At 31.2% G+C, this 24871-nt stretch overlaps 4 protein-coding genes and 1 pseudogene across 7 annotated transcripts; all 5 read left to right on the forward strand.

Moving 5' to 3' along the window:
• The first annotated feature begins 2729 nt into the window (after positions 1–2729).
• LOC124833763 (tropinone reductase homolog At5g06060-like) lies at positions 2730–3493 on the forward strand. Its single transcript, XM_088109097.1, has 3 exons — positions 2730–2767; positions 2884–2990; positions 3093–3493. Exons 2-3 carry the CDS (start codon positions 2898–2900, stop codon positions 3273–3275), a joined length of 276 nt encoding a protein of 91 aa, XP_087965223.1. The 5' UTR covers positions 2730–2767; positions 2884–2897; the 3' UTR covers positions 3276–3493.
• A 7682-nt stretch (positions 3494–11175) lies between these two features.
• Positions 11176–12746, forward strand: LOC124833760 (tropinone reductase homolog At5g06060-like). The gene is made up of 5 exons (XM_088109098.1): positions 11176–11280; positions 11545–11752; positions 11878–12097; positions 12207–12313; positions 12386–12746. Exons 1-5 carry the CDS (start codon positions 11192–11194, stop codon positions 12596–12598), a joined length of 837 nt encoding a protein of 278 aa, XP_087965224.1. The 5' UTR covers positions 11176–11191; the 3' UTR covers positions 12599–12746.
• A 3469-nt stretch (positions 12747–16215) lies between these two features.
• Positions 16216–20547, forward strand: LOC124833759 (tropinone reductase homolog At5g06060-like). 3 transcript variants are annotated; one of them, XM_088108879.1, is made up of 6 exons: positions 16216–16974; positions 17074–17281; positions 17594–17810; positions 17913–18019; positions 19027–19221; positions 20410–20547. In XM_088108879.1, exons 1-5 carry the CDS (start codon positions 16784–16786, stop codon positions 19216–19218), a joined length of 915 nt encoding a protein of 304 aa, XP_087965005.1. In that variant the 5' UTR covers positions 16216–16783; the 3' UTR covers positions 19219–19221; positions 20410–20547. The 3 variants fall into 3 exon arrangements, with proteins under 3 accessions (XP_087965005.1, XP_087965004.1, XP_047164258.1); XM_088108878.1 differs by lacking the exon at positions 20410–20547 and adding an exon at positions 19322–19453 and having other exon boundaries at positions 16217–16974; XM_047308302.2 differs by lacking the exon at positions 20410–20547 and having other exon boundaries at positions 16218–16974; positions 19027–19453.
• Positions 20548–20873: 326 nt separating this feature from the next.
• On the forward strand, positions 20874–22067 carry LOC124833758 (tropinone reductase-like). The gene is made up of 4 exons (XM_088108880.1): positions 20874–21049; positions 21139–21358; positions 21451–21557; positions 21662–22067. The coding sequence occupies exons 1-4, from the start codon at positions 21026–21028 to the stop codon at positions 21839–21841; spliced, it is 531 nt and encodes a 176-aa protein (XP_087965006.1). The 5' UTR covers positions 20874–21025; the 3' UTR covers positions 21842–22067.
• On the forward strand, positions 21728–24279 carry LOC124833767 (tropinone reductase homolog At2g29340-like; annotated as a pseudogene). The gene is made up of 5 exons (XR_015784962.1): positions 21728–21867; positions 22794–22982; positions 23212–23423; positions 23660–23764; positions 23857–24279. The product of XR_015784962.1 is annotated as a tropinone reductase homolog At2g29340-like (transcript).
• The last annotated feature ends 592 nt before the right edge of the window (positions 24280–24871 follow it).

Here is a 24871-nt window from a genome sequence, read left to right on the forward strand (position 1 = left end):
GTTTATTGTTAAGTACAAAGTAGAAGGGTAATGAATTATGTTTTTATATAAATAGTATATTGAGGATTATTTGATGGTTTCCATGTGATGTGATCAATATAATATGTTTTGAAAAGAAATATATGATCAATATTTTCATAGACCATTTTTTAACAGAAAATATAAGTTATTTATTTTTAATATATTATATCTTGTTATTGTTATATATATATGTGTGTGTAAATTGAAATTGTAAAATTTTTAAGGAAATGAAGCTCCCAAACTTTCTATATAGTTTTGTTTCAGTTCTTTGTAGACGACATGATGTTTTAGGAGAAAGTCAAACTTCAAAATAGAAAGGTGGTGAAACAAAGATTGAATGATGAAGATAAGATCTTCAACAAAAAATCAATAAAGTATGATGTATAACGATTGTTTGCATATTGTCACTGTACACAATACCTTTGTAGACTTTGTCAAAGCTAGTAGTAAAAGGGTGTGTTCAGAATTCATAGGAATGTATAGCAGATATTTTATATTGGACCATTTACATATACTCTAAAGTCAAAGTCTACATCAGAGGAAATATCTGATTGATACTTTTTATTGAGTTAATTGAGTAAAATTTATTAAAATGATGAAGTCGCAATATTTTTATTAATTAAGTTTAAAGGTTTATAAATAAAAAAATTGTAATTGTTCAAATTTTATTTTAAAAAATCATTATTTTTACAAACATTTTTTTTAATTTATGAGATAAATCATATATATGAATTCATGATATATTTTAGTAGCAAGTAGAACACTTTTATTCTGATCCAAAGTTACTTTTTAGTATGTTTTTTTTTTAATTAATGTAAAAGTTTGAGTTTGCATATGATGTTTCTTGCATAAAGATCAATCTCTATTATTTTAAGAATAATAACTTCTTAAAATATATTTAGATTTGTTAATTAGAGACTTTTATATATAATAACTTCTTTTGTGATAGTTGTGATTTTGAGAGTTTAAGCTTGGCTAAACAAGTGGTAAAGGTAAAGAAAGTTGGTTAATTGTTTTTTAATATCTTAGAGTAGATAATATAGACTTTTTGGGAAAGTAATTTTAGTTTTGTGTAAGAAACTTATATTTTGGGAAAATATTCAAAGAGTTTGAGTTTGGATAGGAACAATATATATTACAATGACTTTTTTTTTTCTTTCATAAATTTATGATAGCGATTCTTGAAAATAAAGTTAATATATATTCCTAATATAGGTTACTTCCAGGTAATGGCACTACCTAATCCGTTGTCATTACTATTTTAGAAAAACTCATTCCATGTTATTTGTATTTGATTGAGATCCATAAAAAATTCAATAATTTAAAATTACTTATAACTATGATTTATGATAATTGAGATATTAGTTAATTTTATTTGTACAGGATGTATAAATAATCAAATACTTTTAAGCTAGATTGAAAAACACAAAAGTTTATGAAAACACTTTAAAATAATTCGCATGGAGCAGATTTGATTCATTAGAAAAGTTTTCAAAATAAAACTCTAGTTCACTTACAAACAGCATCAATGATAACACTAATCATGCACATTTTATATTCTTGCTGATTACAATATTTTAAGAATCTAACAACATAAAACAAGTATGACACCATTCAGTGTACTAAAGTTATATCATGGATGACGACTAGAGGCGAAGTTCGTATTTGATATTGCATCAACAACATACCAAGTTTCAAAGTTTTGACTCAGCAGGGAGAAAAAAAAATTCTCTACCACAAATAGAATACCACACAGAAAACAGTAGAAATATGACCTAATCCTTGCAATTATTAATCATATTTATGTAGCAAATTCATCATATCATGTCCTTCATTGAAGAGAGAAAAAACATGGGTGAGGGAAACAGTGGAAGCAAAAGCAGCAGGTGGTGTTTGCAGGGAATGACAGCACTGGTCACAGGTGGATCCAAAGGAATCGGGTAACTTTTCTACCTTCTTCTTCTTCCACTTTTTTTTTTTTTTTTTCATTTCAGTTTTTCTTCCTACTACGTATATATATACTATACTTAATTTCAAGTTTTTAACAAAAACAAAGGGGCTAATTGATTTGTAAGTCTTTGGTGATTTCTACAAAGCAAACATGGTTGTATCAATGAACTATAGTGATTAATAATTGCAGAAAACAAGAGGGTAGGTCTTGCATAAATTTTTGTTTTTGTTTCTCACTATTCATTCCTATCATATATATATATATATATATATATATATATATATATATATAGATATTCTATCGTGGAGCAGTTGGCAGAGCTTGGGGCCACTGTACACACTTGTTCTCTGAACCAAGCTGAACTCAATGAATCCTTGAACGAATGGACCGCAAAAGGATACAGAGTAACCGGTTCGGTCTGTGACATCACCTCTCGTGTTAACAGAGAAGAGCTCATAGCTACTGTCTCCTCTCAGTTCAATGGCAAACTCAATATCCTTGTAATGACATCTTCTTTTTTCATCTTTTCATACTAAAACTTGTCTAACTATGACAAGAATGAGAACCAATTTGGGATCCATCTTGTAGGACTAAAAGTTAAAACATATGCTTTTTCGTTAATATTTTTGAATGGATTTAGGTAAACAATGTGGGAACAAACGTACAGAAGCAGACCCTGGATTTAACAGCGGAAGATTTTGAATTCCTGATGAATACGAATCTTGAATCTTGTTTCCACTTAAGCCAGATTTGTAGCTACAAACTTAGCATCCATTATATATAGTGCAGCAAAAGGTGATTGTTCATTGCACTCCATGTGGTAGAGTTAGGTAGTTAGAAATTGTAGTGTGTAATAAAAATGAGCCAATTGTAGCTGGTAATTTGAAAATGTGTATGTGATTGGCATGCAGGAGCGATAAACCAAATGACAAAAAATTTGGCATGTGAATGGGCCAAAGACAACATAAGGACTAATTGTGTTGCACCAGGGCCAATTAGAACCCCTCTTTTGGACAAGGTAATATGTTTGTTGGCATTGTTAGTGTATGATTTTATTGTCATTTGTTTTGTTTTTTTCTGTGGACTGAGGACATCATGTTATTGTGTTGTGTTCTTGAAGCACTCTAAAGAGGAAACAGTTATGAATGCTGTAATTTCTAAAACCCCTCTGGGACGGATTGGAGAGGCAGAGGAGGTGTCTTCGTTGGTGGCATTTCTGTGCTCGCCTGCAGCCTCTTACATCACTGGACAGATCATTTGTGTTGATGGCGGCTTCACTGTAAACGGCCTCCATTTAGTTTAGCCTTGTTTTCACATTTTGTGTTCAGTCAATTACAGTCTAATTGTATTGGTTTGTGTGACATGTTAAGAATAAATCAACAGAGTGTGCTTTGGTAGTTGAGTCTCGCAGTGAGTGTGGTATGTTAAATGTATTTTGGAAGGGCTGATGTTTATTCTTTGATAGCAATAAGACTCATGCTTGTTTTCACCTTAAAACTCAAACTTCAATGTCAAATATAGTTTCAGTCACGCTCAACCTCAAGTTTTAGGTAAACACTATAGATTGTTAGAATGGATGAAATTTCTTGCTAATAAACCAGTGTAGATGGAAGTAAAAATCAACGTCAGTTAAAGTATTTCAAATAGCTTGGGTTAAAAATCAATTAAAAAACTTGTTGGCAGATCAATTTATCAGGAGAAAAGGTTCATGGTACAAATCATAAGAAAACTTAGCTTATGAAATATTATCATTGAGTAAAAATGGGTAGAGTTTTTATTTCAATAAAATCATAAAGAATAAAAAAGAGTTACTCTTTAAAATAAAAGGAATTATTTAAATGAATTTGAGTGAGTTCTCATTAATATTAAATCTTCTCAATAAACCAACAATTTAAAGTGTAGATCATTCACATAAATCACCACAATCATATCACCATACTTCATTGGATCTTCTTAATTTTCACATCATTTATGTGCTTTTGAGTTTGTTTGTTTCTCTTAATATTACAAAGAAATTATTATTTATATTTACTTATACTGATCACTTTATTAGGTTAAAAAGGTTTCATAAATAGCTTAAAGACGTCATTTTTTTTAGTAAAATAAACTATTATTAAAACTTAAATTAGATTTGGATTTTAAAACAATCTAACATATTTTAGCTCCAATAACAAATGCTTTGAAAACTATAGCAGCCTCTTAAGATTATTGTACCTGTTTACACGTTTTGTTTATTTATTGCTTCGTGTTTGGAAAAAATGTAGCATGCGTTTGTTATCCATACTCTAGTCATCACATCCTGGATGCAGAAAGAAAGTTAGTTACGCATGGAAAAATTTTCAAAGGATGCATTCTATTCGAATTATAAAACATTTAAAATATATTTAACAAAATTATTTAATCAAGATTTTTAAACATTAGATTATATGGCATTCAATTAAGAACGATACACACAAAACCCTTTCTTTGTAAAGAATTTGTGTTTCTTCCTATCTTTTCTTATTATATAGTAACTTTATAAATATTTTTTATTTATTCACATTTTTAAGTTTGGAAGAACATTTTGGGTTTTGATAAAACATTTTCAAAGTTTAATATATCAATAACGAACTTCCTTGTTACTAGGGATTATACGTAATATTGTTGAAAATCTAAATCTTAGTCTAAGTCCCATATTGGATAGAAATAAAAAAGTATAACATTATTAAAACCATTTTGCTTAAGGTTTTGGGTAGAAAGTGATGCCACTGTATAAAGATGAAAGACCCATTGCTTTAAGGTTTCCTCCTCGCTAGACCCAACAAATATATCTTCAATATTTGGGATTTCTACTATTTAATATATTTCTTACTCATTCTTTTTGTGTTCTATTTTTTACTTTAACTCTATAAATTGATTGATTGTATATATGTAGGTATCTCATTACTAGACACAATGTTATAACCTAGACTATAATAGAACAACTAATTGATTGTATATCTAAGCATAGAATTCATCATTAGTTATTCATAACACGTTGAACTTAATGTGAATTATAATAAAATTTACTAAGACATGATTTTTATTATTAAAGTTTAGATTTGTCGTCATGACATTAATTCTTGTTACATGTGTGAATATTAGAGTAAGAATTGGAAATATATTGTTTAGTGCTTTTGATATTGATTTGATACATGAAATCTAACCTAGTAAAGTCTTTACCGTATAATAATTTTATTACTTTCTCAATTTTAGATTTATTTTGTACACGTGAACAATTTTTATTCGTTCAAAGTTTTTAACCTTAATCAGTGAATAAACATAATTTTTTTGGACAACGCAAGTCTATGTGGAAAACAATATAAGAACTTATCCACTTTGTTACTTGTACGATTTAGTACACTTGCCAATTTTTGTTACAACAAGTATAGAAATATTCATTAGACGATTATCCATACACTAATTAGATGAGTTTCAAACACAAATCAAGTTTGTTTTTAACTGATTAGACAAATCTAACAATATACATTAGATAGGTTTGTCCATACATAGATTAGACGAGTCTACTATAATATATATTAGATTAGTTTATTCATTCACTGATTAGACGAGTCTTGCAATACACATTAAACAAGTCTAAACATATACTGACTAAATGACTCTATCCATATACTGATTAAACGAGTCTAACAACAAACATTAGACGAGTCTAGCTATATATATTAGACAAATTTGTTTATACATAAATTTATACATATTAGACGAGTTTTCCACGTACTAATTATATGAGTCTTACAATACATATTAGACAAGTCTGAACATACACTTATTAGACGAGTCTAGCAATATACATTATATGAGTGTATACACATGCTCATTAGATGAGTATAGAAATGCATATTAGACTAGTATGTTGATGTATTGATTAAACAAGTCTAAAAATATACATCAAACGAGTGTCTTCAAATTAGACAAATATGGAAAAAATACATTACATCAGTCTAAAAATACTCATTGATGAGATTGTCGATACATTATAATTAGACAACTATAGTTAAAAAATATTGAACAAGTCATTTCATAAGTTGATTAAACGGAGTCTAGGATTACACGAGTATAACATAAATCTTTAGACGAATATGTCAATGCATTGATTATACTAGTTTAGAAATATATATTAGATAAATCATTCATATATTAATTATACGAGTTTAGTAATATACATTCCACAAATTTATCCTAGACAAGTCTATTAATATACATTACATAAGTTTTTTCATTCACTAATTAGATAAATCTTGCAATATGATAAACCTCTTCATACATTGATTAAACAAGTATAAAAAAAATTATAAATATTATTTTTTTAATTTTGGATAAAAAAGATTTGTCTACAAATAAATAGATTTTCAAAGACTATTTACTTGGATGTTTTAATCAAAAACCTATTAGGTATTCAAAATGGTACTTAAATATTATTATGCTGAGTAATAGATTCTTAAAAATATTCGTTAAATTTGTATTTACTCAATAATTTTGACCAGACTATCCAAAAAGAAAATAGAAAAAAAGGAAAAAGGAACCTCAGCCATCTGTGAACACACAGAATCCTTTGAATCCCCAGTCCTATACAATACTGTAATGGAAAACCAAATTACCATAAAATGAACAGTGTTGGTGGCATGATTTGCCAGTGATTAGAACAAAATGCATCTGAATTCCCTCATAAATCCAACTTCCTATCGTCCATTACCGTCAAACCGCAGTGCCACCTCTTTCATTTTCTATCATGGAAGAAAAATATCAAAGTCCAATTGCATTAAAAGCCAGTCTACACAGCAAGGTGGACTCTTCAGAGGATGCCAGCTCTCGTCAATGGTGGAACTCGCGGAATTGGGTACTAAGTACCCAAAATTCCTACTTTCACACTCGTGTTTCATTTTAATTCCGACCCTTTTAATCTCATCAGAATTTAACTTGTGATTTCTATTGAGACATGTTAAAGGCGGGCCATTGTGGAGGAGTTGACGGGGTTTGGAGCCAGAGTTCATACCTGTGCCAGGAACGAACACGATCTCACTGAATGCCTGAAGAAATGGAATGATTCGGGCTTTGAGGTTACTGGCTCAGTTCCAAAGCAGAGGGGGCGCTCAATTTCTTTTTTCCAATATACTTTGATTTGTGTATTTTATTATTTTACATATTATTTCTATAAAACAAATTGATCTGAATTTTACTTGTTATTTTTATTATTTTCTCAATATATAAAAATGACATTAATACAAAGGTTAGTGTTTATTATCGATACTAATTAGTTTTAGATAATAATATCAATTTTTTATAAATAATCTATAAAAAGAACTTTTAATTTAGTGATGAAGTTTGAGAACAAATTATTAGGTTAAAAATTAGAAAAAAGATTATTTGACACGGATACTATTATTTGACAATTCTTTATATAAATAAAATGATTTTAATAAAAGAGATTTTTAGTATTTTTTTTTGTTTAAAATAGAAAAAGTGGTGAAAAATAACGTTAATTAGGAGTAAAAAAAATATTTTGATGTTAAAGCACCATTGTTCTAAAATTTAGTAAACAGTAAAAGTTGTTTTAAGTCAGACTGATATAATTTGACTTTTTCGTTGACGTGGAAAATTGAATTTTAATGGAATAGTGTGTAGAAATAGATAAGAAACAAAAATGTTTAAAATTAAGATATATTTTATTTGTCTGAAGACTATAATAGTATTAATAACTTCTCATAACTACTTTTTAATACGTATTATTATTTTTATTGGGTAGTTTGAATTTATATTAAAAAAAATATTTGAAATGAAATATAAAACGTTGTAAAAAATTTATAAAAAAAAAATTATTAAAAAATCATTTTCTTATTCTGTTAAAATATTTTACAGCTAAGATTTCATTATAGCTTTAAATAAGTCAAATTATGTCTGATTCTTTGGAGATAAATATTTTAAACTGATTTGATTTTGATGGGCATTTATAACATTTACACAACTAATTTTATTGACTTTACATTTAATAGATATGGTTAAATATATTTTTAGTCTCTAAATTATCATGCAATTTTAGGTTTAGTCTCTAAATAAAAGTTTGTTCTTTTTAGTCCTCTTAGTTTTGAAACTCTTACTTTTAATCCTTAAAATTGAACGACATTAAATTTTTTTTGATGTGACAAACATCGAGCCACGTGTTATGCTACCTTCCCTTGTTACTGTGTGTCACGTTGCTTTTCTTCTTTTTATCCTCCTACGACTCCATAGTCACCTCCACCTTCACCTTTTTCATCTCCATCCCCAGCTCCGTTCCTCCGCCGGCGACACCTTCTCTGCATATGTTGTTGGAAGAAGAAGAGAAGACGCAAGTAGAAAGACAAAAAGGTTCCCAAGTAGCGAGTAGAAAAAGAAAACAGAAGCAAAGAAAACCTAAAACCTGCCTTTGAGCTCACCATAACACTGACCTGATCTAGTTCTTTCAAAGTTATTCATCTATTTAAATTGTCGCCACCCAGATGCAGCTCCCAGCTTGGTTTATGTTTCACTTTTTATTTAGAACTTTATACCAGATTGTTGCTTTTCCTTTGACAGATACACTTGATGAGCCAACACTACTAGTGTCCTGGGGAAGTCAAAGAAATCCAATTTTTGAAATCTTTAAGATTTTGGTAAGCATATCAAGATTCTGGTAAGCATATTAACAAAAGCCGAGACAGATTCTATGGAGTTTCAGTCATGGATGCATTAAAAAAGGATACACAATTCAAAACCTGAACAAAATTATAAACTCAAGTTTCAATCAGAATATCATAACAATTTCAAGAAGCTTAGAACAAAAACTGTGGGATTGGGAACAAAATGCTAGTGGACTCATCCTGACAAAATGAATGATGTATATGAATGTGAGATAAGAAATTTTATTGGGATGATCGAGCAGGGAAGAGAAGAGAAGATACTGTCAGAACTTAAAATCCTAACTACCACCGCTCGGTCTCAGTCATGCACCGCTCGGTCTCGGTCATGCACCGCTCGGTCTCGGTCATGCCTCCGTTCGGTTGTCAGGACTCAATCCACCCACCGCTTCACCGACCGCTCGGTCTCGATCATGCCTCCGCTCGGTCTCGGTCATGTCTCACTGGAAATGCATCCTAATAGTAAAAGCTTCATTCAGGATGTACAACTCAATGCAATTGAAGTTTTCAAAATCAACAACACAACAAGTAGTCTCGCTGAACCGAACCCAAACCCTCTTCCACAAACCCCTAATAAACAAATCTCAAAGAAGAAAAATAGCGACACCAAGAGACCCCTAACTGCTGAAGTTGCTGGTGTAGTTTCTGGTGTCGTTTTCCTCTCACTTATCACCGTTTTGTTCCTCATCAAACGCAGAAAAAACGTCTCTGTCAAAAGGACCTACCAAGAAACCTCCAATCTCAGCTCCAATGGAAGTCCCGTTCACTATCTCATCGAACAAGTTTCTTCCTTCTCCTCTCGTTTTTCCTCGCTTTATTCCCTCATCGTTTCTTGATCTGTTAATTGCGTCAGTTGGTTGTGATTGCGAATGTAGCACTCCATTGATTATTGGCTCTAGGCGGATATCATCGCAAGCACCCTAATCTCGGAGAGGATCTTGAACAGTGTCATCAGGATTCACCAAGAGAAGGCAATCACTTTTTCCCAATTAAAAAATAAAATAAATTAAAAACCCTAATCTGATTTCAGAACCCAAAACGTCGTGGCACAGTAACTTGCATCAGACGTGGCTTGCCGTTTGCTACATCAAAAAAAATTTAACATCGTTCAATTTTAAGGACTAAACATAAGAGTTTCAAAACTAAGAAGACTAAAAGGAACAAAACTTTCGAATAGAAATTAAAACCAAAATCGCGTGATAGTTTAGGAAGGAAAAACATATTTAATCCTAATATATATTATGATTTTAAGTTAATAAACAATATTTTAATACACACAAATTTCTTACCGTTATTTAATATTATCTTTTTTATATTTTTTTAAAAAGAATATAAAATTATTATTTTATTTTTATAATATAACATAAAGATATATCATGTTTATTCTGATTATAATCAAAATATTATTATTTGACAGTGACAAATGAATTAATTTCTTATTTTACTCTGATTATAATATAAATATTATTATTTGACAGCATCAAATAAACTAATTTGTTGTTGTTATGCAGTATGATGATATCACTCCTAAAAGAAACAGTAGAGACAAGACAAGCCATTAATAAAAAAAAGAGATAAAACAACACTAATTACTTTTAAACTACTGTCGGCTGCTCGGAAAACCAATGAAAGTCAGCAGCATCACATTAACTTACAGAATTAGTTAAGTTGTGCTTATAAATACAAAATATATAATAAAATAAATCGATAAATTTTTTACTCATAAATTTTTAAATTAAAATGTTTTATTTAGTTTTAATTTAAATCTATATTTTATAATTTTAAAAATATATTTTAAATGATTATAATAAATTTAAATGACTATTTTATATATTTTAAAAACATGTTTAGTTAATTAAAAAAATTAAATATGATTTAACTAGTAACAAATTTCAATGCTTATATTACTGTATAACTTTTTTACATAAACAAACAATTAATTTATTAAAATTGTTTTATAAAATTTATATCAGTTTGATTAAAATATTTTTATACAACAATATACTTTAAAGAATTAAAATAATTATATTTATAACATATTAAGAATTAATTACATTTCTTTTGTTATTTAAAATGAATATTTTAAAAAAAATCTTATGAATTGACTTAGCTTATATAGCTTTCGTGAATATTTATTCATGTAACTTTTTTAACTTTTCAAATGAGAATTTTTTTATCATTTTTTTAGTTTTTCTAACCCCAATTTATTCGGATCCGAGCCAAACCTTGCCAATCACAATTTTTGAAGAATCTAGGATAAGACATGTATATGAAACCATTGAGTATGGTAAAGTTATATAATGAATGACGACTAGAGGCAAAGTTGGTATTTGATATTGCATCAACAACATACGAAACTTTCAAATTTTTTACACCAAAGTTTCAAAGTTTTTACTGAAAGCAGGAGAAGGAAAAATTCTCCACCAGAGATAGAATAGCATAAAGAAAACAGTATAAAACGCAATCAGATTCATGCAGCAAATTCATCATAATTCATATCATATCCTTCATTGAAGAGAGAAAAAACATGGGCGAGAGAAACAGTGGAAGCAAAAGCAGCAGGTGGTCTTTGCAGGGCATGACAGCACTTGTCACAGGTGGATCCAAAGGAATCGGGTAACTTTTCTACCTTCTTCTTCTTCCACTTTTTTGTCATTTCAGTTTTTCTTCCTACTACATATATATACTATACTTAATTTCAAGTTTTTAACAAAAACAGGGGCTAATTCATTTGTAACTCTTTGGTTATTTCTACAAAGCAAACATGGTTGTATCAATGAACTATAGTGATTAATAATTGCAGAAAACAAGAGGGTAGGTCTTGCATAAATTTTTGTTTTTGTTTCTCACTATTCATTCCTCTCATATGTATATATATAGATATTCTATCGTGGAGCAGTTGGCAGAGCTTGGGGCCACTGTACACACTTGTTCTCGGAACCAAGCTGAACTCAATGAATCTTTGAACGAATGGACCACAAAAGGATACAGAGTAAGCGGTTCGGTCTGTGACGTGACCTCTCGTGTTAACAGAGAAGAGCTCATAGCTAGAGTCTCCTCTCAGTTCAATGGGAAACTCAATATCCTTGTAATGACATCTTTTTCACCTTTTCATACTAAAACTTCTCTATGACAAGAATGAGAACTAATTTGGGATCCAACTTGTAGAACTGAAACATATTCTTTTTCCTTAATATTTTTGAATGGATTTAGGTAAACAATGTGGGAACAAACATACAGAAGCAGACCCTGGATTTTACAGCGGAAGATTTCGCATTTCTGATGAATACGAATCTTGAATCTTGTTTCCACTTAAGTCAGCTTGCACATCCTCTCCTAAAAGCTTCAGAAGCTGCAAGTATCGTTTTCATATCCTCCGCTGCTGGTGTTATAGCTTCAAACATAGCATCCGTTGTATACAGTGCAGCAAAAGGTGATTGTTCAGTGCACTCTATGTGGTAGAGTTAGCTAGATAGAAATTGTAGTAAATAGTAGCCAATTGTAGCTGGTAATTTGAAAACGTGCACGTAATTGGCATGCAGGAGCTATACACCAAATGACAAAAAATCTAGCATGTGAATGGGCCAAAGACAAGATAAGGAGTAATTGTATTGCACCTGGGGTAATCAGAACCCCTCTGGCGGAAAAGGTAACTCTTTTGTTGGCATAGTTAGTGTATGATTTTTGTTGTAATTTGTTTTGTTTTTTTGTGTGGACTGAGACATCATATTATTGTGTTGTGTTCTTGAAGCACTTTAAAGAGGAAACAATTAGGAATGCTGTAATTTCTCAAACCCCTCTGGGACGTATTGGAGAGGCAGAGGAGGTGTCTTCGTTGGTGGCATTTCTGTGCTTGCCTGCAGCCTCTTACATCACAGGACAGACCATTTGTGCTGATGGCGGCTTCTCTGTGAACGGCCTCTACATAGTCTAGCCTTAGTTTTCACTTTTTCAGTGTTACGTCAGTTACAGTCTGATTGTATTGGTTTCTGTGACATGTTAAGAATAAATCAACAGAGTGTGCTTTCGTAGTTGAGTCTCGCAGTGAGTGTGGTATGTTAAATGTATTTTGGAATAGCCGATGTATATTGTTTCATAGCAATAAAACACATGCTTGTCTTCACCTTAAAACTCATACTTCAATGCCAAATATAGTTTTCAGTCACGCTCAACCTCAAGTTTTAGGCAAGCTATTGGAAGTTACGACTAAAAATAAGATCAAGTTATAATATATATATATATAACTGGACAATAAATTTCATCTTACAAACTGGTTTTATAGGGTTGAATTAATCTTAAAATTCAATTTCTAATATGGCATCAGAACCATTATTAAATTAAAATAGTTTAAGTTAAAAATCAATTAAATAACTTGTTGGCATATCAATTTATCAAGAAAAAAGTTCATGGTAACAAATCAAAAGAAAACTTAGCAGTTGTTCCTCTCCCAAGAGTAAGTTCTTACGCCTTACTCACCTGTCCGCCGCTGGAAACACCATTTTTCGTCCGACTTGCATGTGTAAGGCATGCCGCTAGCGTTTATCCTGAGCCAGGATCGAACTCTGCATGAGATTCCTAGTTGCATTACTTATAGCTTCCTTGTTCATAGACAAAGCTGATCAGAATTCTTTTTCATTCTAAGGCATCACCTGTATCTAGGCGATTCATATTCGACTGGAGTTCGCTCCCAGAAATATAGTCCCACGCCTTTCGTGCAATCCCACGAACCTCTTATCCATTCTCCATTATTATATTATTCGATGAATTCTTATTTGATCACGGCATCCAAATAGAAAAACTTAGCCTATGAAATATTATAATTGAGTAAAAGATGGGTTGAGTTTTGATTTCAATAAAATTATACCGAATAAAAATTATTTACTTTAAAGGCAATTGTTTATATGAATTTGAGTGCATCTCATTAGTAGTAAATCTTGTCAATAAACCAACAATTTAAATTGTAGATCATTCACTTAAATGACCAAAATCATATCACCAGATCTTCTTATCTAATTTTCAGATCATTTATGTGCTTTTGAGTTTGTTTGTTTCTCTCAATATTACAAAGAAATTGTTATTTATATTTATTTATACTGATCACTGTATTAGGTTAAAAAGTTTCATAAATAGCTTAAAGAAGTCACTTTTTTTAATAAAATCAACTTTATTAAAACTTAAACTAGATTTAGATTTTAAAACATTCTAACGTGTTTTAGCTCCAATAACAAATGCTTTGAAAAGTATAGCAGCCTCTTAAGATTGTTGTACCTGTTTACACGATTTGTTTATTTATTGCTTCTTGTTTGGAAAAAATGTAACTTGCTTTTGTTATCCAAACTCTGCTCATCGCATCCTGGATGCAGAAAGATGCATTCAATTCGAATTTTAAAACATTTAAACTTTTTAAAAAATTATTTAATCAAGATTTTTAAACATTAAGTTATATTGCATTCACTTAAGAACGATACACATGTAAAGAATTTATGTTTCTTCCTATCTTTTCTTATTATATCATATATTTTATAAATATTTTTGATTTATTCTCGTTTTTAAGTCAAAAATATTTTGGATTTTCATAAAACATTTCCAAAGTTTATATCTTATTTCAGGATTGGATGTATCTTTGATCCCTTGTAATTTTTATTATTTAATATATTTTTTTTATTATTTTTATACTCTATTTTCAATCTTAATTGTATGAATTGATTGATTGTATATATGTGAATATTTTATTAGTAGATACTATGTGAAAACTTAAATTAGAATAAAACAACTAATTAATTGAACATCTATAAATAAAGTTCATCATTAGTTATTCATAATATTAGAATGTTGAACTTATTATGAATTTATAATAAAAATTGCTAAGGCATTAGGGTTTTTATTATTAAAGTTTAGATTTGCCACTAAAATACTAAGACTTCTTATTACATATGGTGTGAATGTTAGAATAAGAATTGGAAGTATATTATTTAATGTTTTTTTTATATTGATTTGATGCATGATATTTAATCTAGTGAAGTCTTTACTATATAGTAATTTCACACATTTATTATTTTCTCAATTTTAGATTTATTTTATACACATCAACAATTTTTGTTCTTTTAAAGTTCTTATCCTTAATTAGTTAGTAAATATACACAAGTTTTCTGAACAATGCAAGTCTATGTGGGAAATGATATATGGACTTATTCACTTTATTACTTGTAGGATTTGGTACACTTACAAATTTTGTAACTGAGCATAGGAATATTCATTAAACGATTATTCATACATTGATGAGTCTAACAACAAACACGAATCGAGTTTATTTATAAACCGGTTAGACGAATCTAATACATCCATACATAGATTAAACGAGTTTGTTCATTCATTGATTAGACGAATCTTGCAATACACATTAGACGAATCTGAACATACACTAATTATATGACTTTGTCCATATACTAATTAAACGAGTCTAATAATAAACATTAGACGAATCTAACAATATACATTAGACAAGTTTGTTCATACACAAATTAGACAAGTTTGTCCATGTATTGATTAGATGAATCTTGCAATACATGTTAAACGAATATGATCATACACTTATTAGACGAGTTTAACAATACACATTATAGGAGTATTTTCATATAGTGATTATGTGAGTCTAGCAATAATACACATTAGACTAGTATGTTGATACATTGATTAAGTGGGTTTAGAAATATATATTAAACGATGTTTTCATATTAGACAAGTAAGGAAAAAATACATTACATGAGTTTAACAATATTAATCATTATATGACACTATCAATACATTAATTAGATGACCATAACTAAAAATTATTAGAGTCATTTTCTATGTTGATTAAACAAATTTAGGAATACATTAATTAGACAAGTATAACAAAAAAAACTTTAAAGGAGTATATGAATGCATTTATTAGACTAGTTTAAAAATACAAATTAGAGAAACCATTAATATATTGATTATATGAGTCTAACAATACACAATTAATAAATTTGTCCTAGACAACACTATTAATATCCATTAGAAAAGCTTATTCATTCACTTATTAAATAAATCTTATCATACACATTAAATATCATACATTAATTAAACAAATATAACGTAAAAAAATTATGAGTATAATAATCAATATAATTTTTTTTTTCAATTTTGGATGAAAAAACTTAACAGATTTTTCAAAGGCTATTTATTTGGATGATTTAATCGAAACTTATTAGATGAATATTCAGATGGGTACTTAAATATTATCATGTTGAGTAATAGATTCCTAAAAAATTTCATATATTTAGATTCTTGATTATTCGTTCTATTTGTATAGCAGTCTATATATTTATGAGAGTTAGTGACGGTCATTACTTCTTAAAATTAGCTAATTTTAAATTATAATAATTTACTCTATTTTAGTGGCAAATGAAAATGAACCAAAGAGCGAGCTTGATCCTGAGAAAGGAAGCAATTTGATCTAATTTTGAAGGAAAATAGTTGAACCAAGTACAAATTCAGTTGGCAAAAGGAGAGAAAATTCCAGATTGGGCAGAAACTAGAAAGCAAAGTGATGAGATTTTTATGCTCCAGCTTAACAGAGCTTGCTTTTGGTCCTTTCTTCTATAACAATTTGATGAAAGAAGACATAATAAAAATAGGGAAAAATCAGAGTTCAGGAACAGAAGATGAGAGATATTGGCCAAGGGAAGTAAAAGAAATGATAACTAATATTAGTTAAGGGGATTTGAAGTTGAAGAGAAGAAGAAAAAAGAAAGGTAATGTAAAGCTAAGAGGAAACTTTCAGAATCACCGTCAATGGATTTGGCATAGCAAACTACATTATTTATTTAATAAGAATAATATATAAAAATTTCTAACATAAACTCATGAGGGAAATTCGTAAATTAGATATAAAATCCCTCATGATCCAATTTGTATTTCCACCAGACTATCCAAAAAGAAAATAGAAAAAAGATAAAAGAAACCTCTGCCATCTGCGAACACACAGAATCCTTTGAATCGAGTTTTCGCAGTCCTACACAATACTGTAATGGAAAACCAAATTACCATAAAATGAACAATCCTGGTGGCATGATTTGCCAGTGATTAGAACAGAATGCATCTGAATTCCCTCATAAATCCAACTTCTTATCTTCCATTACCGTCAAACCGCACAACCACCTCTTTCATTTTCAATCACGGAAGAAAAATATCGAAGTCCAATTGCATTCGAAGCCAGTCTACACAGCAAAGGTGGACTCTTCAGGGGATGACAGCTCTCGTAACTGGTGGGACTCGCGGAATTGGGTATCAAATTCCTACTTTCACACCCGTGTTTCGTTTTAATTCCGACCCTTTTAATCTCATCATAATTTAACTTGTGATTTCTATGGAGACATGTTAAAGGCGGGCCATTGTGGAGGAATTGACGGGGTTTGGAGCCAGAGTTCATACCTGTGCCAGGAACGAACACGATCTCACCGTATGCCTGAAGAAATGGAATGATTCGGGCTTTGAGGTTACTGGCTCAGTTTGTGATGTCTCAGTTCCAAAGCAGAGGGAGGCGCTCATGGAGTCTGTTTCCTCTCTTTTCCACGGGAAACTCAACATCCTTGTAAGTTGTCGATAAAAATAACCTATTGAATAATGGTACATGAGTAAAATGGTGCATAAAAGTGGAAACTAATCTTATGTTATGAACTAACTGTTAGGGATCAAGGCTCAAAAGAAACTCATTAGACAGTACCGGAGTTTGTTCTAGTAACTGTTAGGCCTATCGGTTACACGACACTGATAATTTATTTTACCACCCCTAGATGTTTAGTCCTGTTGCAACAGTGGTTCTGGATTACTTGGAGGTTTAGATTGGATCAGTAGGCCTTATTAATGTAGATGTCCCTGCTAACCTGATAAATTTGATGTATAGATAAACAATGTAGGGACAAACATTCGGAAACCGGTGACAGACTTCACAAGTGCAGAGTTTTCCACTCTCATTGATACCAATTTGGGATCTGTCTTTCACATATGTCAACTTGCATATCCACTTTTGAAAGCATCGGGAATGGGAAGTGTTGTGTTTGTCTCTTCTGTTTCTGGTTTTGTCTCACTGAAGTCAATGTCTGTTCAAGGAGCAACAAAAGGTAATTTGCCTGCTCGATGCTGTATTGCAGCTTGTTTAACTAATGCTGTGATGTTGATGAGTTTATCAAATTTTGAAGGTTGGTTTGTTTTCTGATATATAGGGGCAATTAATCAACTCACAAGAAATCTAGCTTGTGAGTGGGCAAAAGACAATATAAGGAGTAATGCAGTGGCACCTTGGTACATCAGAACTTCAATGGTAGAGCAGGTTGTTCTTCTGCTTTGTCCTGTAACCATTGGTTAGAATGAGCTACCTATGACACTCATTAATGTTATTTTAATGATGGTATAGTAATACCAATACCTTTTACTTGCTTTTTTTTTTTGTTTTAAATTTACTTGGGTGTGAAAATACTATTTCCAAGCTAAGCAGCTTTTGAAATTACATGCACACTTGCTTTGTAAGTTTCTATTTTATTAGAGTATACCATAGATAGTTATGCATTGTTATTCCTATCTATTTGGCTCATGCCTATGATCTCTATTCCTCTCCCTCTGATTAACAATATCTTCAAAAGAACATAATTGATTCTACATCTTCGTATTTGTAGATATACATAATCAATCTCTTTCCTCTACCTTATCTTAGGTAGATTGTAATGAATATATTGTCTAGTGAATTGCTACCCTAGCTACTTATCTTGAATCCAGTCGTCTGGAGCAGTAACTCTTCCACAAGCGTGTATGACATCCCAATGATAATCTGGATCTAAATGAACAACCACTGCCTCTGTTAGACGACACAAATTTAGACAAAATGGCTGATACAGAGACACAATAGATTCTAACTACATTCCAAATATCTAAAACAGGATTTTTAAGATATTTTTTTCTGGTCCCATAGTTGGACCGTCCTGGGATTTGATTGGGAGTCTAAATCAGTAAATCCCTGTAAGCACTCTTGCACCAACAAATTACATTTTCCTAGCATAGAGATCAAAGAAAAATGTGTCTTGGAAATTGTCTTTGGCTTTGTTACCGCATGAATTTTAGTTTGTGATTGTCCTTACCTAAAATAGATGCTGCAGATTAGCTCTGTGAAAAATTCTAACAGTGGTCAGCAGTGTTCCATTCCCTATCTAACAACATTGCAATTGGGTTTACTGTCTTCATTTGGAATCTTAGTCTTTCAGGAACATTCATGGTGCTCTAATAACAAAAGTCTAATGTAGTGATCATATATCTACGTTATCTAACTTTACCCTCTTCTTTTAGGTGCTCAGCAACAAAGACTATCTGGAAGAAGTGTACTCAAGAACTCCTCTTAGGCGCCTAGGAGATCCAACAGAAGTCTCTTCTATTGTTGCGTTTCTTTGCCTACCAGCATCAGCATACATCACTGGCCAGATTATTTGTATTGATGGAGGAATGTCCGTGAATGGTTTCTACCCAACAACGCAGTTCTAAGAGGTACTGCTTATATCATGCACTCTCCTTACTGATTATCCTATCCATCGCCATTCCTAGGAGCATCTGACATGGTTTTCTACTTTTCTGCCATGCTTGCAAGAGTTAGTCCTCTCAACAACCCCTGCTACGCCCTTCCAAGGTTTTGGAATCTGCGAATGCTTTTATTTTTGTTTACTAAACCACAATGAACTGGTTGGGCTATAATGAGACTTCCAATAATTTGTTTCCTTCATTCTGGTAACTCTATTTACTGATCAACACGTTTCTCGTTTAAGCAAAGTTTTGACGAAACCTGTCTTTGATGAGAAATTGTTTGATAGTTTCCAACCACTAGATGTCTATAGTCTCACTCAATCTTTCTGTAACTCAGCTGAACTTTTTATGATAAGAATTCATCTTTACAACATAATTTTGAATCATTTAAAATTTGGTACTTGTGATGTGATAATCTAAATAACATCAATAACAAATATACGTTGATATTAATTTAATGTAAAGTTTTATTTTAAAAGTTGTCAAAATAAAAATCTAATTCACTTAAAAGCAGCATCTGTTGTGTTCTAAAATTCAAGTTTACTCTCTTCAACGATAACACTAATCATGCACACTTTATATTCCCTTGCCAATCACAATGATTTAAGAATCTAAGATAACACAACTATATGACACCATTTAATTCATTTCATTTGGTACATGAGTTATAGCCAAATGCAGCTTTTTACGGTACATTGATTTTTTTACTTGTAATTAAAAAAGAAGTTAAATCTGTTCTTGAAATAAAAAATGTAAACCTTATTCTATAAGCAGCATCTGTCATGACCCCGTAAAAGAAATATCTATTTTGAATTGTTCCAAGCAACATTGTAGAGTGTTGCATTTTAAAAACGTGCTTTAATTAAAATTGAGCATTTAGTAAATTACGACTAGAGGCAAAGTTGCACTTGATCTTGCATCAACAACATACAAAATTTCAGAATTTTGACTCAAAACAGGGAGAAGGAAAAATTCTCCACCAGAAATAGAATAGGACAAAAGAAAACAGTAGAAATATGACAAGCGGTTAGAGAGAAAGGAAGAAATAGAGAAAATATCTGTCAAATAATTGAACAATGAGCTACTCGGAAAACCAATGGTGTTAAGCAGCCTTCAATTTAAGCTTACAGAACTAAGTTGTGATTATAAATACAGAAAACGCAATCAGATTCATGCAGCAAATTCATCATATCATATCATATTCATTGAAGAGAGAAAAAACATGGGTGAGACAAACAGTAGAAGCAAAAGCAGCAAGTGGAGTTTGGAGGGAATGACAGCACTGGTCACAGGTGGATCCAAAGGAATAGGGTAACTTTACTACCTTCTTCTTCCACCTTTTTTTTTTTTCATTTCAATTTTTCTTCCTACTACATATATATACTATACTTAATTTCAAGTTTTTAACAAAAACAGAGGGGCTAATTGATTTGTAACATGCTGGTGATTTCTACAAAGCAAACATGGTTGTATCAATGAATTATAGTGAATAATAATTGTAAAAAATAAAAGGGTAGGTCTTGCATGAAATTTTGTTTTTGTTCTCACCATTCATTCCTAACAAAATGTATATATATATATAGATATGCTATCGTGGAGGAGTTGGCACAGCTTGGGGCCACTGTACACACTTGTTCTCGTAACGAAGCTGAACTCAATGAATCCTTGAACGAATGGACTACAAAAGGATACAGAGTAACCGGTTCGGTCTGTGACGTGGCCTCTCGTATAGACAGAGAAGAGCTGATAGCTAGAGTCTCCTCTCAGTTCAATGGAAAACTCAATAAATATCCTTGTAATGATATGTTCTTTTTTCACCCTTTCATGCAAAAACTATATGACTAAAAAATATTCTTTTTCGTTAATATTTTTTAATGGATTTAGGTAAACAATGTGGGAACAAACATACAGAAGCAGACCCTGGATTTTACAGCGGAAGATTTCGCATTTCTGATCAATACGAATCTTGAATCTTGTTTCCACTTAAGCCAGCTTGCACATCCTCTCCTAAAAGCTTCAGAAGCTGCAAGTATCATTTTCATATCCGCAGTTGCTAGTGTTATAGCTACAAATTTAGTATCTGTTATTTATAGTGCAACAAAAGGTGATTGTTCATTGCATTCCATGTGGTAGAGTTAGCTAGCTAGAGTAGTTAAAACTAGCCAATTTGAAAACGTGTACGTAATTGGCATGCAGTTGCAATGAACCAAGTGACAAAAAATCTTGCATGTGAATGGGCCAAAGACAACATAAGGACCAATTGTGTTGCACCAGGGCCAATCAGAACCCCTCTCGGGGATAAGGTAACCATTTTGTTGGCATTGTTAGTGTATAATTATTCTTGTTATTTGTTTTTGTTTTTTTCTCTGGACTGAGGGCATCATGTTATTGTGTTGTGTTCTGGAAGCACTTTAAAGAGGAAACAATTAGGAATGCTGTAATTTCTCAAACCCCTCTGGGACGGATTGGAGAGGCAGAGGAGGTGTCTTCGTTGGTGGCATTTCTGTGCTCGCCTGCAGCCTCTTATATCACTGGACAGATCATTTGTGTTGATGGCGGCTACGCTGTTAAGGGCTTCCATATCTAGCCTTGTTTTCACATTTTCTGTGCTAGGTCAGATACACTGTCATTGTTTTTGTTTTTGTGCTATGTTACGAGTAAATTAACAGAGTGTACTTTCATAGGTTATGAATGTATTTGAATTCACAATAAGTTGTGAGTGACTCTCGCTGTGAGAGTATAGTATGTTAAATGTATTTTGGAATGTGTGATGTTTATTGTTCGATAGAAATAAAACCCAGTGCTTGTTTTCACCTTAAAACTAAAACTTCAAAGACAAATTATCATGTTAAAAATTAGGAAAAGGATTATTTGACACCGGTTACTATTTTTTGAAAATCCTTTATAGAAGTAAAATGATTCTAGCAAAAATGATCTTTTGTATTTCTAAAAGAAAAAAAGGAGAGAAAAAGATAGTGAAAAATAATGTTAAATAGGAGTCAAAAAAATTTTGATGTCAAAGTTTCATTGTTATAAAAGTTAGTAGAGGAAGGTAGACTGATATAATTTGACCTTTTCATTCATAAAAATATATGAGATAGAAGCTTAATAAAAGTAACGGATGTGATGTGGGAAATTGATTTTTAATGGGATAGCTTGTAGAATTAGACATGAAACAAAAATGTCTAAAATTAAGGCATGCCCTTATTCTAATAATAGTGTTAAAACATTTCATATAGTATGTCTAAAATCTCATTATAGTCTTAAATAAGTCAGGTCTGGTTTTTCCAAGATGAAGATTTTAAACTGATTTGATTTTGATGGGCATTTAATATTTGCACAACTAATTTCATTGACACCACATCTGACAAAATATAAAGCAGAAGGAAAAATTCTCCACCAGAAATAGAATAGGACAAGAATACTCGTCCTACCGTCCATGTTCATGATTTTGGAAAAAGAAAACAGTAGAAACATGGGCCATTAGAAAGAAAGAGAGAGAGAAAATAACAGTAACTTACTTTTAAACAACTGTGCAGCCGGCTAAAAACCAATGAGACTCAATACAAAAAACGCAATCAGATTCATGCAGCAAATTCATCATATCATATCATATCCTTCATTGAAGAGAGAAAAAACATGGGTGAGAGAAACAGTGGAAGCAAAAGCAGCAGGTGGTCTTTGCAGGGAATGACAGCACTGGTCACAGGTGGATCCAAAGGAATCGGGTAACTTTACTACCTTCTTCTTCTTCAACTTCTTTTTTTCATTTCAGTTTTTCTTCCTACCTTATATATACTATACTTAATCTCAAGTTTTTTACAAAAACAAAGGGGCTAATTCATTTGTATCAATAAACTATAGTAATTAATAATTGAAGAAAACAAGAGGGTAGGTCCTGCATGAATTTTTGGTTTTGTTTCTCACCATTCATTCCTCTCATATATATGTATATAGATATTCTATCGTGGAGGAGTTGGCACAACTTGGGGCCACTGTACAAACTTGCTCTCGGAAAGAAGCCGAACTCAATGAATCCTTGAACGAATGGACCACAAAAGGATACAGAGTAACCGGATCAGTATGTGACGTGACATCTGATGCAGACAGAAAGGAGCTCATAACCAGAATCTCGTCTGAGTTTAATGGCAAACTCAACATCCTTGTTAGTAATCAGACCATTCAATTGCATGGAAATGATGTTAAATTTTCAGTTTTCACAAAATAAAAAATCATCCTATGAGGAAGCTCGATAATTAACTTTTGCATTAATGTTTTATTAATTTATATTTTGGATTTATCTGTTGTGTACAGTGCAGCAAAAGGTAATTAGTTGTTTTGTGTTAAATTTGCAGTGGAAGTAACAGAGAGATTAATTTAGAAGTATGCATGTTTTGACATGCAGGAGCAATGAACCAAATGACAAAATTTGGCGTGTGAATGGGCCAAAGACAAGATAAGGAGTAATTGTGTTGCACCTGAGGTAATCAGAACCCCTGCGGCCGAAGAGGTAGTTAAATTTGTGGTGTTATTGTTAGTATATGATTATTGATTTTGATGTTATGATTAATTATTATCTGCTTGCATTGAACTTGAATGCAGTTCTTAAAAGAGGGAAACATTGTAAATGCTTACATTCCTCGAACCCCTCTTGGACGATTTGGAGAAGGAGAGGAAGTGTCTTCGTTGGTGGCATTCCTGTGTTTACCGGCAGCCTCGTACATTACAGGACAGACCATTTGTGTTGATGGCGGCTTCACCGTCAATGGCCTCCATATAAGCTAGACTCACTTAAGCTTATTGTAACATTTTCGGTGCTTATTGTATAATGAAATATATTTTATAGTTTAAGTTTTTTTTTTTTCAAAATATAATGTATTTAATAATAAACAATTAGTATAACCTGTTCGAACAAAAGTTTAAGAACAACTGTACACGTAAAAAGCCTTTCTTTCATGAACACTTTATGTTTCTTTGTATCTTTTCTATTGTTATATAATGTGTTTTATAAATATTTTTTATTTATTTAGTTTTTAAGTCTTGTTTGGAATTCCTTGAGAAGTCTCCATAGGGTTATTATTCTTGAATATTGGATTATTAGTGTCGAATAACCTTAAACGAACTTGAAACTAGTTTCGAATGCAATTTAAAGAGAGATCTACCTACATAAAACTATTTAATATTTAAATTAGTGAAAAAATAAAGATGTATTATAACGATGGAATATTAAATATGTGAAAGTAAGTGAATATTTTCTAAATACGGTGCAATATATATATATATATATATATATATATATATATATATATATATATATATATATATATATATATATATATATATATATATATATATAGAATTGTAAGTATGTAAGTCTGGACTTCGTAACCCATCTCTCTTTTCTCTTTCTCCATTTGTCTTCCCTTTTCCTTTTTCTCTAATTTTTCCCTCTCATAATCTTCACATAGTAGAACCCTAGAGGAGAAGAGCTCCTTCTCTTTCAAATTTATCTTCCACACACAAGATGGAGAGAGCTTTATCCTTTCCAAATTTTCTTTTACCACATAACAAGTCAATCTCTTAAACTTGGGGTTTTGTGTGTGGCAAACTGTTTTTA

The sequence above is a fragment of the Vigna umbellata genome, chromosome 3, assembly GCF_029865625.1.
Source record: "Vigna umbellata cultivar VRB3 chromosome 3, Vumbellata_1.0, whole genome shotgun sequence".
Lineage (NCBI taxonomy): Eukaryota > Viridiplantae > Streptophyta > Magnoliopsida > Fabales > Fabaceae > Vigna > Vigna umbellata.